The 27,538-nt window shown below is 34.8% G+C and overlaps 5 protein-coding genes across 6 annotated transcripts; 4 read left to right on the top strand and 1 right to left on the bottom strand.

Annotated features, from left to right (window-relative positions):
* The first annotated feature begins 3,640 nt into the window (after nt 1-3,640).
* On the top strand, nt 3,641-10,154 carry LOC109585852 (uncharacterized). The gene is made up of 9 exons (XM_020001997.1): nt 3,641-3,805; nt 3,860-4,144; nt 4,975-5,226; nt 5,272-5,319; nt 5,366-6,015; nt 6,068-6,092; nt 6,149-6,258; nt 8,897-8,999; nt 9,044-10,154. Exons 1-9 carry the CDS (start codon nt 3,736-3,738, stop codon nt 9,988-9,990), a joined length of 2,490 nt encoding a protein of 829 aa, XP_019857556.1. The 5' UTR covers nt 3,641-3,735; the 3' UTR covers nt 9,991-10,154.
* Nucleotides 10,155-10,382: 228 nt separating this feature from the next.
* Nucleotides 10,383-13,404, top strand: LOC109585850 (uncharacterized). The gene is made up of 9 exons (XM_020001993.1): nt 10,383-10,644; nt 10,692-10,946; nt 10,989-11,030; nt 11,083-11,735; nt 11,785-11,827; nt 11,876-11,994; nt 12,088-12,199; nt 12,242-12,307; nt 12,425-13,404. Exons 2-9 carry the CDS (start codon nt 10,934-10,936, stop codon nt 13,333-13,335), a joined length of 1,959 nt encoding a protein of 652 aa, XP_019857552.1. The 5' UTR covers nt 10,383-10,644; nt 10,692-10,933; the 3' UTR covers nt 13,336-13,404.
* Nucleotides 13,405-13,762: 358 nt separating this feature from the next.
* On the top strand, nt 13,763-16,054 carry LOC100632970 (uncharacterized). Its single transcript, XM_003389692.2, has 7 exons — nt 13,763-13,829; nt 13,965-14,213; nt 14,262-14,594; nt 14,650-14,705; nt 14,790-14,877; nt 14,935-15,000; nt 15,060-16,054. Exons 1-7 carry the CDS (start codon nt 13,772-13,774, stop codon nt 15,968-15,970), a joined length of 1,761 nt encoding a protein of 586 aa, XP_003389740.1. The 5' UTR covers nt 13,763-13,771; the 3' UTR covers nt 15,971-16,054.
* A 1,196-nt stretch (nt 16,055-17,250) lies between these two features.
* On the bottom strand, nt 17,251-22,214 carry LOC100632843 (endothelin-converting enzyme 1-like). The gene is made up of 16 exons (XM_003389691.3): nt 21,541-22,214; nt 20,760-20,884; nt 20,640-20,705; nt 20,438-20,581; nt 20,124-20,216; nt 19,917-20,056; nt 19,662-19,867; nt 19,472-19,584; nt 18,876-19,057; nt 18,756-18,814; nt 18,647-18,698; nt 18,453-18,520; nt 18,270-18,394; nt 17,931-18,089; nt 17,803-17,879; nt 17,251-17,563 (listed from the first exon to the last, which is right to left on the bottom strand). Exons 1-16 carry the CDS (start codon nt 22,112-22,114, stop codon nt 17,464-17,466), a joined length of 2,283 nt encoding a protein of 760 aa, XP_003389739.3. The 5' UTR covers nt 22,115-22,214; the 3' UTR covers nt 17,251-17,463.
* A 57-nt stretch (nt 22,215-22,271) lies between these two features.
* Nucleotides 22,272-25,747, top strand: LOC109585851 (PERQ amino acid-rich with GYF domain-containing protein 2-like). Of its 2 annotated transcripts, none has more exons than XM_020001994.1 (10): nt 22,272-22,388; nt 22,458-23,564; nt 23,668-23,808; nt 23,913-24,002; nt 24,078-24,155; nt 24,222-24,481; nt 24,761-25,007; nt 25,102-25,140; nt 25,273-25,383; nt 25,512-25,747. In XM_020001994.1, the coding sequence occupies exons 2-10, from the start codon at nt 22,470-22,472 to the stop codon at nt 25,572-25,574; spliced, it is 2,124 nt and encodes a 707-aa protein (XP_019857553.1). In that variant the 5' UTR covers nt 22,272-22,388; nt 22,458-22,469; the 3' UTR covers nt 25,575-25,747. The 2 variants fall into 2 exon arrangements, with proteins under 2 accessions (XP_019857553.1, XP_019857554.1); XM_020001995.1 differs by having other exon boundaries at nt 22,273-22,388; nt 24,761-24,998.
* Nucleotides 25,748-27,538: the final 1,791 nt, after the last annotated feature.

Raw genomic sequence — 27,538 nt, 5'->3', positions numbered from 1 at the left:
TATATGCTAAACTAGTTGGAACTGGTGCTATTGTTGAAACAATTAAAACAGCCAAATCAGCTACAGTATTTGCAAAAGACATAGTTACTAAAAAAAGCAAAAGAACAAGCTACTCCATATGGTGAAGCAGTTAAGTCATTGAGTAGACTACGGAAAATAGCTGAGAAACTCAAGATTGACCTGGAGACAGTACAAAAGGAGATAAATAAGATTGGACTAGATGACACACGAATCTTAGTGAAGTAAACACAGAATAGCATTGTCTAATACTTTTGCAGTTTTTCTGTGTGCATATACATACTGATATGTACAGTATATATGTGTGTACTAACATTATTGCATTCATGTCTTTGAACATTTGAATATTAATGTATATAACATTATAATATATTAATGTATATAATTCTATCATATGTTATGCAAATGACACCACTTCCTCACATACCTGTTAGTGGTGTAGCAGGATTTTTGAAAGAAAGGGAGCAAGTTCTTTGGCATTTGAAGCACGCTACACAACTTTACAAACCCATGCTCATTTAAGGTGTGACCATACCTCTTTTTCTACATGGCAAACCAGTTTTTCCTTCCAAATCCAAAAGCACTTTATTATTTTGTTAATTTGAAATTTTAATTTTTAAAAGGGGAGCATTTGCCCCCTTGGCCCCCTGGCTACGCCTCTGCCTGCAGTGAATATATATTTAAAATCATTATGATTGTAAGTGCTGTTTCTGTATGATTAGAAGAACTATAACTAAATTATTATGGCTGAAGCTTCTGACATACAAAATTTGGAAAGAAATTTTGAAAAATTAAATGACAATCTGCCAGAGATTGCAAAGGCTTTTAGCAAATCAGTTTCTGAAGTCAAAGAGTTGGTGAATGAAGCAACAACTGAGCTACAGGAAATACGTGAGAGCCATGAAGTAAAGAAGATACCTGAAGTAAAAATTTCATATCAACATTTGAAAAATGTTAGTACATCAGTTACAAAATACTTAGAAAAAGTCAGTGAGCTATACCAGGCACTCCAGAATAAGACTCCTGGTGTTATTCAAGGCATCAAAAATAAGGATTTCGAGGAGAGTGCTGAACTGTTTATTGGTAATATTGACAAAAGAATAGAAGATTGCAACAAAGAATATAAATCACTAATTGAATGTTGCGATATATTTTCCGATAGTTGTAACAGTGCTGAAAGAGAGTGTGACAGGCTTGCAAGAGAAAAAAAAGAAGCAAACAAGAGCACGAGTAGCTGGAGGAGCAACTACTGTAGGAGCAACAGTAGCAGTAGGGGCTGGTGGCATAACAGCATCAATAGTAGCTGGCATATTAACTGGTGGAATTGGATTCGCTGTTGTATTACCTATTGCTATAGGAGCAACAGCAGCTACTACAGTTGCAGCTGGAGCAACGACTGCAGTGGTTTCACACAAATATGGTAAAGCAGCTGAGTCATTTCGTAAACTAGGTAGAAGGTTTCGCTGTCTTCATAAAGATATAAGCACAGTACAAGACAAGATAAATGCAATTGATCTATCAATGAATATTGACAAATACAAAGCAATAAAAAGAACGATAACTGCTAAAATAAAAAGTATGACAGCTGCTGAACGTAACAAACTCACTGAAACTTTGAAGAAGACTAAGGAACTAGCTAACGATTTATCACCTGAGATTGCTATTGGATTAAATAATGCTGAAAATGCTGTTGATCATATACAGAGACAGATTGACAGTACATTTTAAATTTTATTCAAACTGTAATTACAACATAGATACATGTAAATGTATTAATTTTGTATACTGTAGATGTGAGTTAAACAACAGAATGTTTCAAGAATTAATGTACCAATAATAAAATTGACCCTTCGTTAAATACATGTATAATTACTTACATCATACATGTACATGCATGAACAACAAAGTCATGTACATGTAACCTAAATCTTTTAACTACCACAATTATTATTCAATAGTTACACTGATAATCTAACTAAAATATACATAATCTTAAAAAGGGTAAAAACTCACAAAAGCGTGAATGCAGCGGAGGAGTAAAACTTAAATCAATGAACGAGTGCAATATAGTCATAAAGATAAAGCATAAACATACCTGTATTTGTCCAAAATAACGAATGCTGCTTGGCTACTACATGTATCTATAGACTATATTTTAGCATCAGTAGCCAAATCACTACTAGTGTTGATAGTACATAGTATTGGCAGCCACAATCAATTACTATAGCATAACATAATTTTTAGCATCATCAAGCAACATCAACTGGCCATACTGACACAGAAAAGTTTTATACATAAAACATGCCAACATCAAGTCTAAGCCCCATTTACACAACTATCCTTTAAAAATAGACATTTTAAAATAGACATTTTAAAAATAGAGACATTTTAAAATGCATATTAATGCATATAGGCTGGCTATACTATGACAGCTGCTAGTCTCGCGTAGCCAGCCCTCGAGACAGCTACTGGCAACTTGTTGCTAATCACTAGTTATGCCTCATTGCCACGGCCTATAGCTGTTATAAACAAATTCCTATTAATCCCCAGAAAGGAGAAACAATAACACAGTAAATAGTATCATGTAATAGTAAATAGTAAAAGCACAAATGAGAACAAGAACATGCTTTCATTTACAAACCATCACAAACCAATCCACAATCTATGAACTAAACTTGTTCTTGTATTGTGTGGTCTGCAAGGTCTATGCAAATGTACATGCAGCTTAATAGTCACTTAATAAATGTAATACAAATACTCTAAATACAATAATTAAATATACAAAATTTATTTATACCAGGGAAAGAACTAACAAAAATAATAATTGTTCTAATATATGGCAGCTAATTAATGTTTAAAATAATACTGAATATTACTTTAAGTAGCAAGTTAGTAGTTGCAACTTGCTACGGTTACCAGAGGTCACACTTCTTGCTCGGATTCATAGGTGCAGTGTCAGCACATTTAAAAGTAGAAGAAAACTCCTCACTGTTGGAGAGGGCACCTATAGAATTGAAATTAGTGAAAATTAGATAGTACTGGTTAAGGAATTCATCGGAAGGGGCTGGCCCCATAACTATATGGACCACTTTTCTTTTTGTTCGTCAAAGACTAGATCATCTTCACACAGTATTGACAGTAAATTATGTCACAAATTCTCATGCTCCTCTCACCATTCTTTTTTTACTCGTTTTCCTCATTTATGGAACTACCTCCCAACTATAGACCTGAACAAATCACTTAATGTAATTAAAAAGGAACTAAATAAATTTTTTATGTCACACTTTCAAACAAATTTTGATTCCACTAATCACTGTGAAATGAAAATGAAAATGAAAATGCTATGAAAATGAGGTCTACCCTGGAAGAAAGTGTAAATTTGTACAACGAGACATCTCGTGGACTCAGAATTGCTGAACAGGTTAAGATAGACTTATTAATGCTAGATCTAGATCTAGATATGTATTGAGTGATTTAACTTTAAATAGAATTTAATAAAATTTCTTCATGCACATACCATTCAAACTTCACTTGAACTTGTTATCACTAATTATTTGAATGAGTGATCAGTGTTTCAATTCATTAACCACAGTCGTATCTAGGTGGACCACACATCACATGATCCTTAAAGCTTCGAGGCGCTTCGCTGGTCTGCTGGCTACATACACTGCTACCTCGACTGCTACAGCTACTTCCATGTTCTCTGCTGACCTGTAAATGGCATCTAAATTAGCTACAGCCTCAAAATTAGCTCCAGGTTCTTCTTCGGCTAAGAATCAACTTAAAAGTAAATTTTAGTTTGCTACTTCTTATTTTATGGTATGTTATATAATTGTTTTAGTTATTGATCTTGCTGAGGTACTCCAGTTACTCAAGAGACACGGTTATTCAGGAGATAGATTCTTTGATCTTGGTCTTTATCTTGGCCTATCTCCTGCTACACTAAATGTCATCACATTGAATCATAAAGGAGATATCGAGACCTGTCTACGTGAGTGTCTTACTAAATGGTTAAAGAAAGCTGATAATGTACAGAAGACTAAAGGTGGTCCTACTATCTATTCATTGGTATCAGCATTGAGGGAATTAGGAGAGAATCGAGTAGCTGATGGAATAGATATGGAGAGTAAGCAAAATGAGTATAATCAAGAGTACTAAACCCTTATGTACTCTTGGTATAATTTATTATACCCCTGCCACACATAAGGCATACAGGTGAAAAACCCTGTCAGTAACTACCGATGAACTATCCTGAGTCTAGTTTGGCCAAGTAGCTGCTATTTTAAAAATTAAAACTGCCTGAAAAATAAGGTAGATAATACGTCATGTCTGACTAGTCTCGCGATGCCAGACTCCACCCCTTTCTGACATTTGGACGGTCCTACCCCGCTGTCCAAATGTCAGAAAGGGGTGGAGTCTGGCATCATGAGACTAATGTCTGACATGCAAGTATAATTAGTATAAAGTTTTCTTGAGGCAGTGAGACCACACCTGGCATTACATGTGGTCAAGAGTACATAATACTAAAGAGAGTATCGAACGGCCCTATACAAGCTGCTGCATGAGGACGTATTTACTCAAAGTCACAATCTGCATACTCCAGTATACTTAATCAATGAATATAATTATCGCGTAGACATCGAGTTGCCATTGTCACGAGTTGGCAAGTGCTTGGGGCACAAACTCCTGGATACTAGCAGGGCTGCCTTTGTAGTTCATCTTTTCAGTCTTTTTTCAAGTTCCTTTCTTGTATTGGAGGAGATTGCCAAGTTTTCAAAAGCTAAGGGCCAGATAATGTTGCCACATGATTGATCACGTGATGTGGTAAGTATACTGGAGTATGCGGATTGTGACTTTGAGCAAATATGCCGTCATGTAGCAGTCTGCTATAGGGACGTTCAATACTCTCTTTAAATATTATGTACTCTTGATGTGGTATAATTTATTTATTCCTAGAGCATCCTGCTTGCAGAATTCTTGCTCATCACACTACAAATCGATCTCTTGTGACTGCATTACCTCAGTTGGCCACAGTGTTATATCTAGACAAAGTTATAAAAAAGGAGATGCAGACTGTAAAAAGAACTCTGCTAATTCAATTAAGGGAAGCTGTTTGTATTGATAATCTCAAACTGGAAGCATTTGCTGTAATTTTATGTAGAAACAACTCCACTGCTAAAATAGGAAATGCTATTATTAAAGAATATAGTAAGTAACATACATTATTATGATATAAATTTAATATTTTTATAGAAGAGGTTTATTCCAGTGATGAAATTATTAAAGCAAAAAACAACAATGGTATGAATTAGTAAATTATGTATTAAATATGATTAATAATAATTAGGTCTGCCAACAATTTATATTCCTTTGAGTGTTACTTCAGAGTTTAAGATGATGCGATTGAAATTGGCAGATACATTCTTTGAAGTGGGATCGAGTATGATGAACAATCCTAATTGTACCATTAATTATCTCAAATATGTATTGCGTCAATACAACAAAGCATTAAGGCCTCAGTTAGATCAGTGTGAAGATGTCCATGATATTCTAGAATTAGTCTGTGATAGTTGTCCACTTGATGACATCAGTGTGCTGGAGCATTTTGTTAATAAGTTCAATATAGAGGAGGCTAAGCGAGTTATTGAGGAATATAAAGAAGCTGTTGAGGAGTTCCGTGAAAAGAAACTTAGTGAATGTTTGAAAGAGCAGTTTTCAAGAGCTTCGCCACTTAAGTGTGAAGAGATTACCATTGTCATTGATGAAGATGCTGATGACTTTACACTTAAAGATGTTAAGAGGTTGTCATTAGCTGTATTTGAAAATTTATCGCAACACGTTAAATTGAATGTCATTATAGAGGGTTCTATTACAATCACTTGTTCTTTCCCATTGATTCTATCTGAGCAGCTAATTACAGTTGCTCAGGGTAATATTGCTATATTGAGAGCTAATCAAGTGAAGAGACTAACTATTGGATACTGCACTGTGTATGAGGTGAGTATAGACTATACACTGCATGAACTGATTGTTATTGTCAATTTAACAGGTGCATGAAATTGGATTTCGATCAGGTATAAAACATAAAATTAATATTCTTAATAATTAATTAATAAATTATATTCTATAGATGAACAACAGTTTCCCTTATCATTATCAACTGATAGTGGTTTACTCAAGCAACTGATGGTGTCACTGACTGTACAACTGATCAATAGTGAAGAAAAGGTGTCTTATGAGGTATGTGTGTGATTGGAAGACAATATTGTATATTTACATATAATCTGGATTCTGGAAACACCCCTACTAATGGGTAATAAGTGTATAGGCAGTAAGTACAATGTGCTTATGCCCAACAAACGTCGTAACAGTGTAAAGATATTCCTATAATTGATTTCACCACCTTGCATGCATAGCTGGGCACTTATTAAGACTTATAGAGGTCCTCTTTACCTTCAAATACTTCTAGAGAAGTTTATAAACAGTATCTCTAAGTTCTCTTGCTGTTAGAAAGCTCATAACTTTGTCCCGTGAGCAATCCGCCATTTTGTTTGCCGTGGCCACACCCACTTACGTAAGTAGCGTGGGCGGGTGGTTGCTAAGGCTTGTTATTTCTCCAATACAACATGTATAGAAACTCTTTGCCTGACAATATGCAATTTGTTATAGAACTACAACAAGGTAATAACAATTAATAAAAAAGCAATTACTATGCCTCTTTTTAGGGCAAACACGTGTGTTTTACAGGAAACCACACCTTCTTGGCAGAAATTGGTATTGAATAATATTAGTGGTAAAATAGAAACCATAGGAAACAATAGAAAAGTGAAAGAATGCTTTGTCGGCACTTTGATATAATTGCTATTCAACACTTATTTTATTTTATTTTATTTTATTTTTGCAAAAAGTTGACTATTCGTTGATGATATTGGTTGAGTCATTGATTGAATGAAATCTAACACTAATGGAGTTTGTAAAAGCAATGAAACTGGTTGTAGTAAATGCAGCAGCTAAAATCTATGTAGGTGCAAGCAGTTTAGGTGCTTTGGAGCACTTTTAAGTGAATGGAATAGAATTTGCCGGTCTACTGAGAGCTCTTGAAAGGCACAAAGATACTCTATGAAAAACAATCAAAATAGCTGATTGGGTGTGGTCAAGAGGTGTGGCGTCCAAAAATGCACCTGATTTGAGTGGTTTCCATGACAACATAAATAATTCAAAATGTCCAAAAGACTAATTTTTATGAATTTCGTTGTGTAAGGAAAAGGGATAGAAGAAATGTAAGTGTGGACATACAAATAAATAAATATATAGATAGCGCGCCAGTGAAATCAATTATAGGAACGACCTGGGGGCAAAGCCCCCAGGTCGTTAAAAACAGAACAGAAAGCTAAACTAAAATAAAATACGAAACAAAAACAATAACAACAATATGCCATCCACTTGGGGAGGCAAGATGGAAGTGCAACCCAACCACATTTAAGCGTTGAATCGCCATAAAGTTACAGACAACCTCTGAAAGAGATGGAGAGTGGGTTATTATTATTATTATTATTATTATTATTATTTTATTATTATTATTATTATTATTATTATTATTATTATTATTTGATAAAGGGAAGAGAAGTCAAAAAAGGGGAAAGAATGATTATTATTATTATTATTATTATTATTATTATTATTATTATTATTATTATTATTATTATTATTATTATTATTATTATTTGATAAAGGGAAGAGAAGTCAAAAAAGGGGAAAGAATGATTATTATTATTATTATTATTATTATTATTATTATCAAGAGTACATAATCTACAGAGAGTGTCTAACCATACTATAATAGCTGAAACATCACCGCGTAGCCTTTTCTTGTGCATCTTTTGGCATTCCCGCATACTGGGTGTGGCTGAGTAGGAAAAAATGGCTGCCAAGTTTGCTCAACAAGGTTTACTGGCTGTTTTGGTGCCTCTGCTATAGCAGTACTGCATATCAGACTTCAGCAGCATTATAAAGTGTACTAGTATGATGTCTAAAGCTTCTTCAAGTTTTCTCCACTGTTTTTATGTTAACTTCTACACGTGTTTTTTAGTAAGTACACCCACGCTTCTGGTCTCATGTGACTTAGTTCTACGCGGTCATGTTTCAGCTACTATAGTGCGGTTAGACACTCTCTGTAAATTATGTACTCTTGTTATTATTATAACCCAAAAACAAGAACTAATTAGAGCTAATAATAGAGAAAAACATTATTATTATTATTATCAGACACAAAGTGGGAGACAAAAGAGAAACAAAAAGGGAAAGCCCATAGGGAAAGAAAAATAGAAAAGAAAATAAGGGACAAAACAGAGAATAGGAAAAGAAAAAACCAGAATAAAATATAGCAAAATAAAAACAAAACTATTATTATTATTATTATTATTATTATTATTATTATTATTATTATTATTATTATATGAAATTTAAAAAATTAATGTCAGGTCAGGTTAAGTTTTAAAATGAAAATAAGAATAGCATCTCTGAATTCCTGAGAGGATAGATTAAAGCTATCTTTCTGGACAGGTAAGGCATACAACCAGTGTGATAGAGAATCTCTAGATCGTATTTAGCTTCGCCCCCAGGTTGTTAAAAAAAACAGATACAAAAGAGACCCGGCACTTAATAAAAACAGTTGGTGTAGTTTACAGAACGACAGCTTCTTCTCTGTTAGATTTGTTTTTTTGCCACTGGAAGTGATGTTGTAAAACAACACGTTAGTCAAAGCAGTTAATTAAAGGGCGGAGACCAAACTAAAAGGAAGATCTGGGGGTTCGCCCCAGGTCAAACACTGTGGCAGTTGTATTATTGTAGTTTGAATCCATTTTCTTGTATCTCATAGGAAAGTATGACATTGGAGAGAGAAGCAGAGTCCCTCATTCAAAAGCTGGATGCTAAAATAAAGATTCTGGGTGACCGTAGAGCAGAAAGTGATGAGTTTAAAGGTATTAATTGATGTTAATTTCATAACTTTATTTATTTTATTTAGACGAGTTTGAGGAGTTCAAGGAAATGAAAGAAATATTAGAAGAACAGCTTGTTGTGCCAGCTTTTAAAGTGAAAAATTTTTTTGAAGATATAACTGAAAAACTACCTAATATTGCAAAGGCTTTTAATAATTCAGTTACTGATACTAAAGAGTTAGTGAGTGAAGCAACAGAAGGGCTAAAAGTAATACGTAAACATAAAAAAGTGAGAGAGGTATATCAAGTGAAGGAATCGTATCGATCTTTGAGTAAGGCAACAGAAGCAGTTCACACTTACCTTGATAAAGTGAATGGACTGTATCAACTACTCAGTGAACAGACTCCTGACGTAATGGAAGATATTGAGAGTGGAGAATTGAAGAGTACTGAAAAATTTGCTGCTGAAATTGAAGAAATATTAAAAAATAGCAGTTATGATTACGAAATACTTCGAGACTGTTTTAAGGAATTTGCCACAAATTGTGATAACGCTCAAATTGAGTTGACAAGACTCAAAAAACAAGCACAATTTATACAAGCAACAGCAGCAGCAGGTGGACTAGCAGCTGGGGGTATAGCAGCATCATTACTAGTTGGAGTATTCACTGCTGGAATTGGAGCTGCTGTTGGTGTACCTCTTACCCTAGCAGCAACTGCAGGAACTGCTACAGGAGTCGCCATAGCCCTTAAATTTCATATCACAGCTGCAACATTTCGTAAAATGAATGAAAGACTTGAGAAACTTAGGCAGATTGAAAGAATGCAATATTTGCTGAATGAGATTCATCTAACAAACAAACAAATAAAGAAAATGACACCCGATGAATGTAAAAACCTTGCAGAAACAATGAGGTCTATTCTAAAAGAAAGTATAAGATTATACAATGAGATATCTCGTGGACTAGAAATTGCTGAAGGGATTAAGGTAGCTTTTAGTAGTGAAGTTGACAGTACATTTTTTTCAATTTAATTACCTTTATTAATGCTATGTATTGCTGATGTCTTGTACTCTTGCTAAATAGAATTATGTATACATGGTAGAAATAGAATGTACTGATTGTGTTAGATTTTAATGGTTAAATTTAATTTTTATTATGGGTCTACAATATCTGATCAATAGTGTTTGTATAACTGCAACTGATTTCAACTGATGCGTGGGTGGCTTTTTTACAAGATTAAAAATTATCACTTCATTTGCGTGGGAGGCAAATTGTTGAGCCCTTGCCTCTTCCTCTTGTTAGCAGCTTTCACCTGTGTCCAAATGGCCTCTTTTCCTTCTTCTCCTGACTGAGCTGGAAAGTAAGTGATTGGTTCTTTATTTCTTGTTTTAAAAGCATCATTACATTATTAGTTGATGATCTTGCTGAGATACTGCAGTTACTCAGAAGACAGGGTTATTCAAGAATCAAATATTATGATCTTGGTCTATCTCCTCCTACACTGGATGTCATCATGCTAGATCATAAAGGAGATATTGAGAGCTGCTTACGTGAGTGTCTCGCTAAATGGTTACAGAAAGCTGATAATGTACAGGAGACTAAAGGTGGTCCTACTATCTATTCATTGGTATCAGCATTAAGGGAATTAGGAGAGAATGGAGTAGCTGATGGAATAGATATGGAGAGTGAGTTAGAACAACTTGATGTAACTTTGACTTATTAAAATTTTTAGAGCATCCTGCTTGTAAAATTCTTGCTCGTCATACCTCACACCAATCTCTTGTGACAGCATTACCTTCATTGGCTGCATTGCTGTATTGGGAGTATGTTATAAAGGAGGAGATACTAAGTATCAGCATAGAGGTTTAGCTGGTTCAAATAAAGGAAGCTGTTTGTACTGAACATTTCAAACTTGAAGTGTTTGCTGGTATTTTATGTCAATTCAAAGCCACTGCTGAGATAGGAAATACTATTATGAGAGAATACAGTAAGTTTATTGTAGCATAAACAAATATCAAATGTTTTATAGGAAACATCTTTTTCAGTGATGATCTCATTGACAATGGCAAAGGTAAGAATTTGATATTTATTATCTGAATAATAATTATTATTATTATTTAAAGTCCTGAAAATATATCTACCTATGAGTGTTACTTCAGAGTTTAAGATGATGCGATTGAAGCTTGCACATATCTTCTTTGAAGTGGGATCAATCATGATGAGCAATCCTCAGTATCCAACCATCAGTTATTTCAAATATGTACTGGGTTTATATGATGAAGCATTAAGGCCACAATTAGCTCAGTGTCGGGATGTCCGTGAAATTTTACAATTAGTTTTTTATCATTGTCAACTTGATGATATTACCCCACTGGAGTATTTCATTAATCAGTTCAATATAGAGGAGGCTAAGCCAGTTATTGAGGAATACAAAAAGGCTGTTGATGAGTTTAGAGAAGTGAAACTTAGCCAGTGTTTGAATCAACTGTTTTTGTATGGTTCGCCACTTAAGTGTGAAGAGATTACTATTGTCATTGATAAAGATGCTCAAGACTTTACACTTAAAGATGTTAAGAGATTGTCATCAGCTGTATTTAAAAGCTTATCGCAACATGTCAGGTTAATTGTTATTAGAGAGAGCAGTTCTTTCACTATCATTTGTTCCTTCCCATTGATTCTATCTGAGCAGTTAATTACAATTGCTCTTAATAATATTGATGTATTGAAAGAAAACAAAGTGAAAAAATTAACCATTGGATACTGCACTGTGTATGAGGTGAGTATAGACTGTTATTATACTTTCATGAAGCATATCAAATCTGCAGGTAAAAATTGATGATGCTTTCACTTCAACTATATTGAGATCAGGTAAGTATAACTATAAATGCATGTCGTCTGTACTTAAATGTTTTCTAGATAAAGAGCAATATCATACCACATCAATATCAGCTAGTAGTGATTTATCAAAACAATTGATGTTATCATTGAATGTACAACTAATTAATAGTAAAGAAGAAGTTAATGCTTTGAATGAGGTATGACAATATTACATTATTGTTAATGTTTGGCTTCATTTCTTGTGTGAATTTATTTTAATATTATTTACTTCACTTATAACTATTGCTTAGGAAAATAAGAGACTGATGACAGAAGCAGAGTCATTGAAGGACTTACTAGATACTAAAAATAAGATCATTTGTGCCAGAATAATAGAGTATGACATGTTTAAAAGAAAAGCAGGTATATAATCACTCTTTATAATGATGATTTATTATAAATTAGAGGAGTATAGGGAGAAAAATGACATATTAGAAGAGCAACTTGCTTTATTTCAGTCAGAGAAAGAAAGTAAATGATTATAATATTGACAAAGTGTACACATCCATGACAAACTTAACTAAGTATACTACACTCATGCATATAAAAATATTAAAATAATGCTCTGTTTATATCTATTACAATTAGGTAAAGTGGCTGATGAAATACCAGCCTATAAAGTACAAATTTTTTTCGAAGATTTAAATGTAAAGTTACCTCGCATTGCCGGCTCCTTTAATACAATAATTACTGAAACTAAAGTACTGGTAGATGAAGCAACAGATGGCCTAGAGGTAATGCGTAGATACAAGGAAGTGAGGCAAATACCTCAAGTAAAGGAATCTGTTAAATGTTTGAAGAATGCTATTGCAGCAGTTTACACATATCTTGATAAAGTTAATGGCCTGTATCGGATACTTGAGAAGCAGATTCCTGATATAATAGAAGACATTGAGAGTGAAGAATTGAGGGGTATCGAATTATTAGCTTCTAAAATTAACAAAATAGTTCAATCTTGCAAAAATGATTATACAACACTTGTTGAGTGTTTTAGGGAATTTGCTACTAGTATCAATGTAGCTCAAATTGAGTTAACAAGACTCAAAGAGGAAGCAGAAGCTAAAAGGAGAAATGCAATAGCAATATCTGCTGCTGCAGCTACTACAGGATTAGTACTAGGTATATTTACTCTTGGAGCTGGAGCAGTTGCTAGTGCAGCATCAACTGCAGCAAGAGCTGCTGCTATAACAGCCTTGGCATACTCTATAGCAGCATATGGTACTGCAGTTGAGTCATTTGATAAGACCAGCAGTAAAAGATTTAAGGCTGATCAGTATGAACTGATCCAGAATATGATAGATGGGATTAATCAAATGATGAAAGAGAATGCAAGAATAGGGAGAATGACACCCAATGAACGTACAAATCTTGGAATGACAATGAGGTCCACTCTGGAAGAAAGTGTCAAGTTATACAAGGAAACATCTTGTGGATTAGAAAGTACTGAAAGGATTAAGAACACTTTCACTAGAGAAGTTGACAATACATTTTATGATTAATTATTGATTGTGTTAATTACATAAACTGCAATATAGTGTTGCAAATTGCGTGTTAGTGGTGATTTTACTTTAAAATAAATAAAGCAAATTCCATTTAGAGATAAAGGTTACCTCTGTATAAAAACACCAGCTGTTACCGGCAGTACTATGAGTGACCAGTGTTTATATAAATGACAACCACTCACATAACTACAATCTAACCATAACGTACATACACACTTTACACAGTGTATTGAATCTATAGTATTGCAAAGTATAATACGAAGTATATTAATATCAACAAAGTGAAAAGACAGTATACTGCCGGATGTCAGTTTGTTTAAAAGGTGATCTTATCATTTTAGCAGAACTTTACATCAGGATGTAGGCATGGGCATAGTGTACTTTCACTATACTAATAGAAACCAGCCCCTCCCATTTTAATGTGGTTACAGCAATGGCCTCTACATGTATTTCTCCTCCAATAGGACCATATCCTTCAAAGGAGCTAAAAAGTAAGTGTATTTAGTTCCTATATATATACTATCTATTCATTGATATCAGCATTGAGGGAATTAGGAGAGAATATAGAGTAGCTGACGGAATAGATATGAAGAATGAGTGTACATTTGTTTTATTTATACTTATAGATTCTCCTAAGAGTGCTCTTCCTCATTATACAGCCTCAAGGCAGTCCCTTGTATCAGTCATGGCTGTATTCTTGTATCTTGCTAAACTAATGAAGGAGAAGATACTCAATCTGCCACAAGGAGAGCCACTGCTACGGGACATTAAGAAAAGTGTTGGTAACGACTATCAAAAAATGGAAGCATTTGCTGTAATTTTATGTAAAAGTACAACCACTGATGAATTAAAAAGTGCTGTAATGAAAGAATACAGTGAGTTTATTATTAGATACAAATAAATGTACCATTGATTATTAATAGGAGGGAATGATGAACTAATTGAGGTACATTATAACAATGGAGGGAAGAGCAGTACTGGGTATGATAGGATCACCATTGTCATTGATGAAGATACTAATGAAGCAATACTGAGAGATGCCAGGAGATTGTCATCAGCTGTATTTGAGGATTTATTGAAGGATGTCAAATTGAATGTCATTAGAGAGGGCAGTTCTTTCACCATCACTTGTTCCTTCCCATTGATTCTATCTGAGCAGTTGATTACAGCTCATGATGACATTGACAAGATATTGGAGGGTAACCAAGTGAAGAGACTAACCAATGGATACTGCATTAATGATACAATGGAATCAGGTTCAAGTGACCTTGTTCATTCTCATTCCTTTATACTGTGTATATTGTATTATAGATGAACAACAGTTTCCCTTGTCTTCAGCTAGTATTGGTCTACTCAAGCAACAGATGGTATCATGTAGTGTACTATATCATAATATTATAGATTCATTTCTTGTATCATGTACAGTTAGTTATACTTCATTCATTTCTTAGGAGAGTGGAACACTAATGGAAGAGGCTGAGTCATTAAAGGAAGTACTGGATACTAAGATAAAGATGATGAACAGTATAGCTGAGAGTGGTGAGTTGAAAGGTTTAACTTATGTTTTTAAATTTCTTTTAATGAATAAATTATCAGCTGAGTATGATGAATTGAAGGAAACGAAGGACATATTAGAAGAGCAGCTTGCCTCATTTCAATTAAGTAATTTATTTATAATTATTTTTTCACTATGAGTTTTTATCACTTTAATCTGTTACTAGGTGATCAAGTACCTCAATATGAAGTACAAGATTACTTTACACGTTTGAATGAAACACTACCACTCATGGCAACGGCTGTTAATAAACTAGTCTCTGATACCAAAGGACTGGTGGATGAAGCAACAAGTGGACTTGAGGAAATACGTGAACACAGTGAGGTGAAGGAGGTATCTCAAGTAAAGGAATCATATCGATCTTTGAGTAAGACGACAGAAGCAGTTCATAGTTACCTTGATAAAGTGAATGGACTGTATCGACTACTTAATGAACAGACTCCTGACGTAATAGAAGATATTGAGAGTGGGAGATTGAAGAGTACCGAACAGTTAGCTGTTGAGATTGAAAGAATATTACAAGACAGCACTCGTCACTATGAAATACTTGATGCCTGTTGTAAGGAATTTACTACAAACTGTAATTCTGCTCAACAAGAGTTGACGAGACTCAAAGAAGAACAGGAATCCAGAAAAAAAGCAGCAGCAATAGCTGCTGGTGCAACAGCAGCTGCTGGTCTACCAGCATCAATACTAATTGGAGCATTCACTTTTGGAATCGGAGCTGCTGTTGGAGCTGCTGTTACAGCAAGTGCAGCAGCAGCAGCTGCTACAGGATTAGCTGTTGCCACAGTCCTTGTAGCTTCAATTGGTAAGACAGTTGAATCATATTGTAAAATAGATGGAAGCCTCGGTAACCTTCAGTTTAAACTGATACAGGATATGGTAAAGGAGGTTCATCCAACAATTAACGAGAAAGTGAAGAGAATGACAGACACTGAATGTACAGATCTTGCTATGAAGATGAGGTCTACACTGGAACAAAGTAAAAGGTTATACAGTGAGACTTCTAGTGGAGTCAAAGTAGCTGAAGAGATTAAGAGAGCATTTGCTGACAAAGTTAGCAATGTATTTTGACATAATGACATTAATGATTGCTACCATTAATAAACTGCATATTAGAGTGTTGACATGTTAAATGAGGTTTTTTTCTAACTTTAAGAGGTGATGAACTGATGATATCCCCAGATGAGGGAGTCCAGTGTTGATATAACTGGATATTATGTGTGTACATGTACAAGTATCTGTGATGAGGAGTAGTGGCATCAAATAGTACAAACAGTGCAAGTTCAGTCTCAACTCCTCCCCAGTGAGTAATCAGTAGTTTAATTGTTGTCCAATGCTCATTTGAGCTAATGGAACATTGTTCAACAAAATGTGCAACAAATTTGACACACAACAGTGTGGTTTGTTGATTGGTGTGTGTGTGAATGCAGTGGAGGAGTCAAACTTGTAATTAATGAATGAGTGTATGTGTTTACAAATGATCAACAAGATAATAATTATACAGTATGGTATAGATGACCTTATTTAATAATCTACTCACAAATTAACATGTGGCATTCATGCGTAAACAACTACACGTAGATCAAGAGTAGATTATCTACTCTTGATAATGGAGACTAAAGCATAAACATAACAGGTATTTGTCCAAATATTGAATGTTTCTAAAGCTACTATCTATAGATATCTATAGACTGTACTTTAGCATCAATATACAAATCACTACTAGCGTTAATAGTACTTGTAGCTACACCTAGACCACACAATTAATTACAAGTTCGTGCTAACTTTAATTTCTGATTAATTTATTAACAGTTATTAATATTAAATGATCAAAAATGCTAAATTAAGTACCAGCCAAATGTCAGTATCATGAAAGTCACTAAAATAACTACAGGCTAACACGCTATACGTACACACTATTAATGTTTAGCATCATCAAGCTACATGTACATCAGCTGGCCATATTGACACAGAAATATTTGATAATAAAAGTGTCATACATGAAACATACACTACTACAGGTTTCTACTTAAAATAGAAACATTTTTATCGAATATGGGTCTCAAAATGTATATTAAATCTGAACAAAAAATGACTAGATAGGCTGGCTATAATCATAACAACTACTGGCAACTTGTTGCTAATTGCTAGTAGTGCCTAAGTGCCTATAGCTGTTCCAAACAAATTCCTATCAATTCCCAGAAAGGAGGAACAATACCACCACAATAACTACTGTAGTACATCTAAGCACAAATGAGAATAAGAACATGCTCAGACCTTGTAAGCCATCACAAGTCAATCTCTAAACTAAACTTGTTCTTGTATTGTGTAGTCTGCCAGGTCTATGGAAATACAGTAGCAGTACTAGTCACTAAATGAATAATTACTAACACAAATACTCTAAATACAATAATTAAATGTACAAAATTTATATAAAGGAAGAACTAACAAAAATAATAATTGTTCTAATATATGGCGGCTAATTAATGTTTAAAATAATACTATAATGACATAATTAATAATATTAGTTAGTTACTTTCAGCAGCAGCTAGTAGTTGCTATGGCTACCAGAGGTCACACTTATTGCTAGGATTCATTCGTGTATTGTCAGCACATTTGAAAGTAGAAGAGAACTCCTCACTATTGGAGAGGGCACCTATAACCCTGGGGGCATTAATTAGAAAGAGAGAGACAGCTAGGTTAAAATTAATGTACATGTATACATGCATTAGAAAAGGTAATGAAATCTCTCCCAGCCATTTTGATGAATTTTTTAAGCCAAAGACCATGTACATGTACATGTACATGTACATGTAGTACAGGGACTCTGGCCTGATTATAGAGCAACTTTATAAATTTGTCAAAAATCTAATTTTGATCGTAATCAGTGAATATATATGTACCTGTAAGGTCCTGGACTGTGTGGGTTGGTCTTCAAATTAGAGGCAATAAACTGAGGAGAGAATAGTGAACACCACACCTACAATAATATACTAATAATATACTGACAGTTTACTGATAATATACTGACCTGACCAAACGCTACAAAGAAGAGCTGATCAGGATTAAGATCAACAGAGGGTAGACTAGGAGGTGTGGTCGTACCAGCCACATTCTTATATGCTTGAAAGGCAGTCTTTACTCCTCCATTATCAGCAATATTCTCACCTTGGGTTAACTCACCATTGATCTAATGGGGGAGAGCAATTTCTATTATAAACTGTATGTATGGGGTCTAGTCTGTTAAATGATGATAATTATGTGTATATAATGATATTAATGATTGTATCTATTATTATACTGTAGATAGACTCTTAGTTGAATACTTGTATGATATAGAATACTAATAATATACTGATAGTATACTAACGTGATATCCAAACATTGAATATTGTGAATATTGCTCTACAAAGCATTTAGTTTTATTTTTGAATTTAGCAACTGAAGTATTAGTCCACCATGGGGTGAGGACACCATCTTGATTGTACTGCTGGCCTACGAAAAAACAATTAATAAATAATAATTAATAATTAAAAATAAACTAATTAATTACCTTGATCGTCAAAGCCGTGGGTAAGTTCATGACCTGCCACTACACCAAAAGCACCGTATTTGAAATAACTAATTAATAATAATAATAATAATAATAATAATAATAATAATAATAATAATAATAATAATAATAATAATAATAATAATAATAATAATAATAATAATGATGCATTAATGATTAATTAATAATCTTACTCAGGCCAGCCAGCATCAAAGAATGGAGAATTCAAAATGCCTTCAAGAAATACTGTGAGAAATAATAAATAAATAAATAAAAATAATAAATATATAAACAGGTTCTTACCAAACTCATTATAAAGTGGTTCATAGTAAGCATTAACTACAGTAGGGGCTATCTCCCACCTGTTGGTAGAGACACAGTATCAACCATCAGTCATTAGTACTGTACATGAATTGATCTTACTCTGTTTTAACGACTGGTTTCCCCAGCTTCTGAAGGTTCTCAGTGTTACCGTTAATCACATGATTAACAGCTGACATGAAGTACTGGCCACTAGCTTGTACTACAGAAGCACTTTTATTAAGTAAATAATTATTATCACTGATTTCATCAGGATAGGCAATCATCTGAGATATGTTACCAACCTAAAAAATACATGAATAATATACAGTACTGTATGTGAGCCAATTTTTGGAAACAATTCATGGGCTATAGTATATATATAGCCTTAGGTATTTTTCAGAATTTTGACGTTTCTTTAAAATGGCCCTAACTTGAAAAATTGAAGTCAGAATCATCTCAAACTTTCTACACAGCATAAGGACATCAATATGTATCAGAAAATGTAATAAAAATTTGGGGTGATTTCAGAGCCATTTTTTGGAAAAAACCATAGACTATAGCCTTGGGTATTTTTCAGATTTTTGGTGTTTTCTTAAAATGGCCGTAACTTGAAAAATTGAAGTTGGAATCAACTCAAACTTTCTACACAGCATAAGGACATCAATATGTACATGTAGACGTACAAGAATATCCATTACATGTTACATCTTACAAACCTTCCATATTGATCTTTGTTTAGTAACTGAATCAAGGAATGTATTCTTGGACAGTCTTTCTTGAAAGGCAGTTTTAATCTGTGACACCATCTCACTGATATTACCTTTAGTACCTGATGATAATAAATAACAACAACAACAACAACAACAACAACAATAATAAATAGTAACAATAATAATAGTCCCTAACCAGGTGCTAGTACATAGTCAGTGTAGAGTCTTGATACTGTCATTGGTACGATGTCCTCCAGTGAACTGACACAGGTTAAGTACCTCTCCGTCTTACCACTGCCCAGTACGCTGGTGGTATACTGGTAATACGGAGACAGGAACTGGTTGCCAAGGTACTCTATATACTGGAGGACCAGGTGCCACTTGAAATAATTCTCAAGAACACTAAAAGATAATAATAATAATAATTATTATTATTATTATTATTACTTACCTTTCATTATAATTAATGTATACTAGTGACAGGTTTTTAAAGTACGAGGGGGTCCTGACATTAATTACAATATCATCAGACCCTATGTCTCCTAATTGAGCTGCTTTGAAGCTTTCAAGTATGTACTGGGTCCAATTAAACTGTAAACAACAACAACAACAACAACAACAATAAACAATAAACAATAATAATAATAATAACACATACTTGTGTCCAGAGTGTTGAGTTAGCCAGTTCCGTCAGGTTGTACAGGTTGTAAGTAGCTTGAGGATCTCTCAGGGCAACGTTACTGACAAATATCTAATGAAGAATAAAAATACAACATTAACTGATGATAAATTCCACAGATATACTGTACATAAATATGTATAGCTATAACTAATCAATAATCTATTAATAGTAACAATTAATGATCTATTAATAGTAACAATTAATGATCTATTAATAGTAACAATTAATGATCTATTAATAGTAACAATTAATGATCTATTAATATACATGTACATGTACAGTGTATGTACCTCAGCAAGGCTGGTTTCCAGGTCTATTATCTGATCTGCAACTTGTTCAAATCCACTACCAGCAGCAGCTGCTCCAGTCCCTCCATTAGTATTATTAATCAGTGAGAGTATTGACACTATGAACTGCTTCAAGGCTGGGATGGTCTACAAATATATTATCATTATTAAAAGACCACACCCAGTCCATTAATTAGATTCATACCACATTGGCTGCACTGGGATCAGTATAGGAATCAGGACTTGGTAGCGTCAGTCCAGACTGGGATAACTAGCAATTAATAATTAATAATGACCACACCCACTAATTAGTCCCATTCCCTACCACTGGAATGTATTGTGATGAGTTCTTGTCGTTTACTGAAATACCAAAAGAGAAGAACCCATCATTACCGTAAGACTTAGAGGACCTGAAATCAGCTGAGAATAGCGACCACTGGGGGGCGGAGCCTATTAATAATAATAATAATAATAATGTGGCTACATGCATTCCATCTACACTAGAGTGAGTTTACAAAATAGAAACATTCTATCAGCCAAATGAATCTAATTCAATGAACTGTAGTACAGTGTGTAGCACTACATGATAGTACAGACTAGCTTTGCTATAATGGACACTGTGTCTCTGTTATACAGAGGTGTCCTTTATGTGGAGGTTATTTTATACAGTAAGGAATGTAATTGGTACACTAGGTGCTGTCCGTTAAATGGAGTTGTACGCTATAGAGAGTGTCCATTAAGAGAGGCTACATTGTAATAATCAAATTAACAGTAACAACACAGGAAAGGATTTAAATATACTGTAGTACCTGTAGTACATACTTATGATGATTAGAATTACATTATAGGGAGGAAGGGAGAGATATCTAAAAGTGTTATTGATTGTATAAACACTAACACTGAGTTGTTTATTTATGTATAAAGATACACAAACAGGAAAGCATAATGAAATTAAGTACAAGTACTGTATGAGGCTTAAAGGGTAAACAAGATAATAGTAAGGTTTATCAATAAATAAATAAATAAATAAATAATGATAAAAATAATAAAAATATTGATAAAAACACAGAACATGTACTATACATGTTCTAAAATTAGTAACGTACTATTCATAACTCCGACAAGGTCCCAGCCTCCCGTGAGACTCAAAAGGTTCCTAATCGGTTCCGCTCCTTTAGCAGTGAGTCCGTCAGTATCCATACAGGACTCATAAAGTTTCCTAGCCAATTTCACAGCATCCACGTCACTCAACTTCATTCCATCAAGGAGCTTTTTTATTGCAATGTTGTTCCGCTGGTTCAACTCATTAAAGAGCCCCCAAGATCCGTAACCAGAGGGTATCACGTTAGCCGCCTCCCATCCTCCACAGGAGTAATTATAAAAGTCCTGACAGGGATCAACGCTAGTGTTCATGAACTGGAGGACATTTGAAGCTAGTTTGATGCAACTGGGGCTGGTACAAACGTTAGTCTGTGAGTTACTGCTGGAGGTGGCCTGTAGGTGAGTTATCCTGACGCTTAGTACAGCAATGGCGGCTAGAGCAGCAAGGAGGAGTGCTGTGGGTATCAGTATGGCTAGAGCTACTATCAGTTTACAGGAGGCACTGGGGCCCTTGGAGGAGCGACCAGACAGTAGGTGCTGCTCGTCCTCCATTCTCTCTCCCTGTATGTTAGTAGACATGAAGGAACCTCCTCTTCCTTTATAAAGAAATGCTAAGAGGAACTTGAGGAAGGAACGAGAAAAATGGCGGAAAGGAAATCACTGAAATCAGCAAATGGGTGTGGCTTAAAGTAAGACACACCCAGATTAAATTAGCTCAATGTAGGTGTGGTTTAAGGCTAAACCACGCCCACATGCCAGCTTATTATTTTCCAGAAAGAAGTATCTTCATAGAAAGAAGGCCATAGACTATAGACCAGTGTCTTTAAGAGGACCCTCTCACTGTTAGTGGAAGGTAAGTGCATTAGTTAATACACTGCATTAGTTAATTATTAATTATTATTATTAATTATCACCTCTGCAGGTGAGCTTCAAGATGGCTGACTATTCTCCTCCCCGCTATCCTTCACAAGCTCATCGTCCAAGCAGATACTCCTCAGAGGCTCCGCCCACTAACACACCAGGACCCTGGGCCCCGCCCAAAATACCGTACCAATCACCGAGTCAACAGACCACACCTCCTGACGGTGCTTATTACAATCAGCCGGCCCGGCCCCCAGGGTCAGGAGGGCATGGTCAATATGATGAAAGTGGGAGGGGCTACAGTAACGCGCCCACCAGCAGATACGACACAACCACTGGACAACCTGACGAGTACAGAGGAGGTGGGGCTAGTTGCTATGACGACAGCGACAGTGTATCGCTGCCATCCCATAATAAAATATATTCAGGTCCAGTCCTGCCGACTGGGAGGGGCGGGGCAGTGGGTGGGGCTGGATTGAGCAGATACAAGAGCACATCAGAATCAGAATATCATGGAGGAAAGAAATCACCTTATGATCCACAGTATTATGGAAGTGGCTACACCCACTCTCAGACTGGCCACACCCACCACCCCCAGACCCAGTTTTATGGGTACACTCTGCCTCCTAAAAACCAGTTCAGTGGCCAGCAGTCCCAGACCCAGTATGGGGGTCATAATATACCACCTCAGGCCCAGCGTGGGGGCCAAAATAATTCACAGTACAGGGAAAGTAATCCTCAGACCCAGTACAGGGAACAGAATATTCCGCCCCCGACCCAGTTTGGTCAGAATAGCCCTCCTTTTAGTTCCCAGACCCAGTATGGGGGTCAAAATAATCCTCAGTCCCATTATGGAGGTCCTGACTCTCCCCAGACCCAATATAGAAATCACTCAGGTCCCATTGAGGGGGGCAGAGGGCAGCCCCCAGTGGAATTTAAATACAATCAATATTCTAAACCAGTTCAGCCCCAGCCCACACCCCCAGCCACACCTCCAGGGGACACTGCATCTAGTTTAAGAGAAGAGGTTGAGATTCAGAAGGTTATGAAGGAGAAACTGATTAAAGAGATTGGGCATCTTGACGGACAGAGAAAGATGATCGAAGAAGAGATAAGAGTCCTCACTGCAGAGAAGGAACAACTTGATATTGACGTGGAGCATCTAAAAGTATGTCATTGACGCATGTGTACATGTACATGTATGCTGTTGTTTGTGTGTTGTTGTTTGTTGTTTGTTTGTGTTTATGTTGTTTGTTGTTTGTTGTTTGTAGGTTGAGGAGAATAAGTTCAGGACAAGGTTGATGCAAGCTGAGCAGAACCTGGATCTGGTCTCACAAGTGGCTGAGAAGAGGAGATCAGAACAAGAATTGAAGAATGAATCAAGAACCAGTGACACTGCTGAAGAACTCAAGGTATCTCTACTAATAATCATTATTAGTTAATAATGTATTGATGTTATTTTTGCTATTAATGTTATTTATTATTGTTTTTAATGTTTTTTGTTATTTTTTATCAGAGACAGGAAGAGAGGATAAAACAACTTGAGATCAGTCTAAGAGAAAGAGAGTCAGACATTAAGAGAAAAGAAATGGAGCTACAGACACAAGTACATACAGCATGTGCACACTTTAAAATTGAATCTATTCTACTTATTTTTATTGGGTCACCCATTACTTTTTAGTCTGATATTTTGTATCAAAGGAATAAAGAGATTAGTTTGAAGGAGTACGACCTGAGGAACAGTGGCAGTGAGCAACAGGTTAAATATTACATTATGAAAATATCGGTGTATAGACTAATTATTTTTATTATTTTTAATTTTTAGACTCAGAATCGTTTTGAGAAAGAGAGGGACCTTCATTGTAAGCAGCTGGAGCTGGACGAGAGAGAGAATAACATTAATAACAAGGAACAATCACTTCTGTCCCGTGAGCAACATTATTATAATTTAAAAGAAGAACTGGATAGAGATAGAGAGAGGTTGGAGTCATGGAGACTCTCTCTGGAGAGTGAAGATGAGAGAGTACAGCAGAATATGAAGAGTGCTTCAAAACTGTTTGATGAAGCAAAACAAATGAAAGAAGAGTAAGTCCATTAACATGACAATATACTCACATGAACAGCAATCAATGAATGAATGAGTGACTAATGCTGTACTACCCCATGGGCTACCATAGTCTGCTTTTTGCTACTTTTTAAAATGGCTGTAACTTGAAAAATTGAAGTTGGAATCAGCTCAAACTTTCTACACATACAGCATAAAGACATCAATATACATGTACATCAATATATATGTGCATGTACATATCAAGTTGTTGTAGCATTTATGCATTACTTGAATTTATTTATTTATATCCCCGACAGTGCTCTATCAGCAGCTGTTACCTCCACTCCCATTAAAGACCCAGCCCCCACCAGTTCTTCCAATCCGTCAGATAAAGTTACTCCTACTCCTCCTACTGACCCGCCCCCAAAGACTCAACCTCACTTAGTGAAGGCACACACTATAGGTCATTCCAGTGGGGGCGGGGCCTCAGGGGGCGGGACTGAGTCTCATAAAGACGCTAAAGGAAGGAGAGCAACTTATTCATTCACTGACCAGGTAGACCAGGTATCAATTTATTATTATTAATAATTTATTATTATTATTATTATTATTATTATTATTATTATTATTATTATTATTATTATTTCTCTCTTTACAGGGTGTTAATGATGATGAAAGCATTGCCCGTTATATGCAGGTATACATGTACATGTAATAATATTCATTAATATATATTATTGTTATTATTATTATTTATTATCTTTATACATTAATATGTACATGTACGTGTACAGTAGTATATATGTATTTTGATGTATTGTCTGTATAGCTGCAGTTGAATAATGAAACTTATAATGAAGATTTGAAATTTGCTGAGTCATTGCAGGAGATCAATGAGCCACCTGAAATTGATGAGAAAACAACACTGAGAATAAACCTGGTTAGTTATTAACAGTTATTATTAGTAGTTATTAATAGTTATTAGTAATTTAGTAGTTATTAGTAGTTGTGATGCTATATTTAGTAACATTACATCATATTCTATTTATAGTATCAATATTTATTTAGGGACTAAGTAAAGATGCAACTGATGAGGAAGTACAGGCACGTCTTCAAGAGTTTACTAAGTAACATATTATTAGTATATTATTAGTATACTACTATTTTGTAATTTTGTTTGTTCCCTTGGCATTTTGTGACTTATTTTTTTTCACAATAATTTTTCCTTACTGCATATCATTGACTTTAATGTCTGCTACCATGTATAATATGACATCCAAATGTCTGTTGGCTATACATTTTTTTGCTTGTATCAGGATGTGTGTTTTATTTGATGGAAATTAGCCACAAGCTTCTGTATAATAATAACCAAACAATCTGTTACAATATACAACAGTCTCTCATTAAGTACTAGAAAGCAGCTGCCATTTTCTTTAAAAGTTTCATCAGCTGATGAGAAACTGTATGACTGAGTAGAGGGTATCTTAACTTTGATATACATACAGTATTGTAACTGGAGCTATGGGGAGTCTACACATCAAAGGCCCTTCACTGGTTTCTGTATATTACATACTTTGTGGCTTCTATTTGGATTTTACTGATGCTTCTACCATACCTGTTTGAAATTGACCAATCAAATTTTTGTTTTAGAATCTGTACAACAAGGCAATAGACGTGTTACTAAAAATAGAACAAATTCTATTCTTGTCAGTTGGGATCACATTACAACAGTAAAATGTTATGTGTGTTAGTACATACTGTATTACCATATACTGCTTGTAACATGATGAATGATAATAGTATGATTTCTTAATTGTCACTAATTACTGGTATTCTCAATGTTTGCATTCTTCAACACTACTTCATCATGTACTCCTAAAGTATATTCATGTCCACCTACCACCAGCAGTATATAGTAGTACAGCTTATCTGTTTCAATAGGATCTTTCTTTTTATATAGTACCTGTTCTACTGTCTCTTAGTTGATTTTATAATCAAAAGCTGTTACAATCTCTTTATGACACTCTCTTCCTTTCCTTGTCTGACATTTATTTGTTAGCAAAATAATTAATAAAAACAAATCCATGACAAAAAATTAATTGATAATAAAAACTATATCTCTAGTCTCTACTGTTAACATTGACTACTGGTAACTCACTACTGAAAAATAATTTAATCACAAAAACAATAATAAAACACAATAAGAAGGAATGTTAATTGTTGCAAGAAGCTGGTACATCCTCTCCATTGATCCTCATAGCCTCACATGCCAACTGAACAAGTCTGGGCTTACAAGAATAGCAGACAGAACTGCAAGGATCTAAAAGATATACAAGTTATGTGGAACAGTTGATACATGTACTATAGTCATACCTGGTGGTATAGCATTTAGTGAAAATATATATGTCCCTGGTATGTTGCTATTAAGCATCATAGTAGGGGCATCCATGACGGTAGTATTAAATGGAAAGAAAGAAGGATCAGATGGTACATCAACATCATTAACATATGAACCTATTCCAGTAGTAGCTGATGTAATGCTCACATCAACATAAAGTGCAATACCAAATGTATTGTTTCCATTAGTTGCAATTATTGCTTGGAAGTTACTGCCCTAAAAATAATAAATAAAGTGATTAGAGTGTAGCTAGATATTATTAACAGTATTTCATGTATTAAGTGATTAATATACTAACTTGGTTCAAGCCAGCTTTTAGATAATCTATCCAAGTTGCTATTATTAATTGTGTAGGAGAAGATGCACTGCAGAAAGTATTAGGAAATCCTTCATTAATCTGATCCATAGCTCTCTGTATTAGCCCTGGATCAGCAGTAGTCCTAGCATATGTCTTAGTATTGGAAAAAGTGCCTCCAGACTGGAGCACATTTAAATTGATGAAATCATCATCATCATTATACAATCGCAGGTTCCCATTCCGAAAAACCTATAGATAGTATAAGTAAATGTTATAAACTGAGAAATGATCAATAAATTGTGTTACTAATAAAATGAACAGATAATGGTTAGTGTACAATTGCACTACATTACAAACTAAAGCACTAATAATGTGTGTGGGTGTGTGTGTGTGTGTGTG

The sequence above is a fragment of the Amphimedon queenslandica genome, unplaced genomic scaffold (genome assembly GCF_000090795.2).
Source record: "Amphimedon queenslandica unplaced genomic scaffold, v1.1 AMPQUscaffold_12996, whole genome shotgun sequence".
Classification (NCBI taxonomy): domain Eukaryota; kingdom Metazoa; phylum Porifera; class Demospongiae; order Haplosclerida; family Niphatidae; genus Amphimedon; species Amphimedon queenslandica.
Note: the sequence above shows the minus strand (reverse complement) of the source record. Positions and strands in the feature narration are given on the sequence as shown.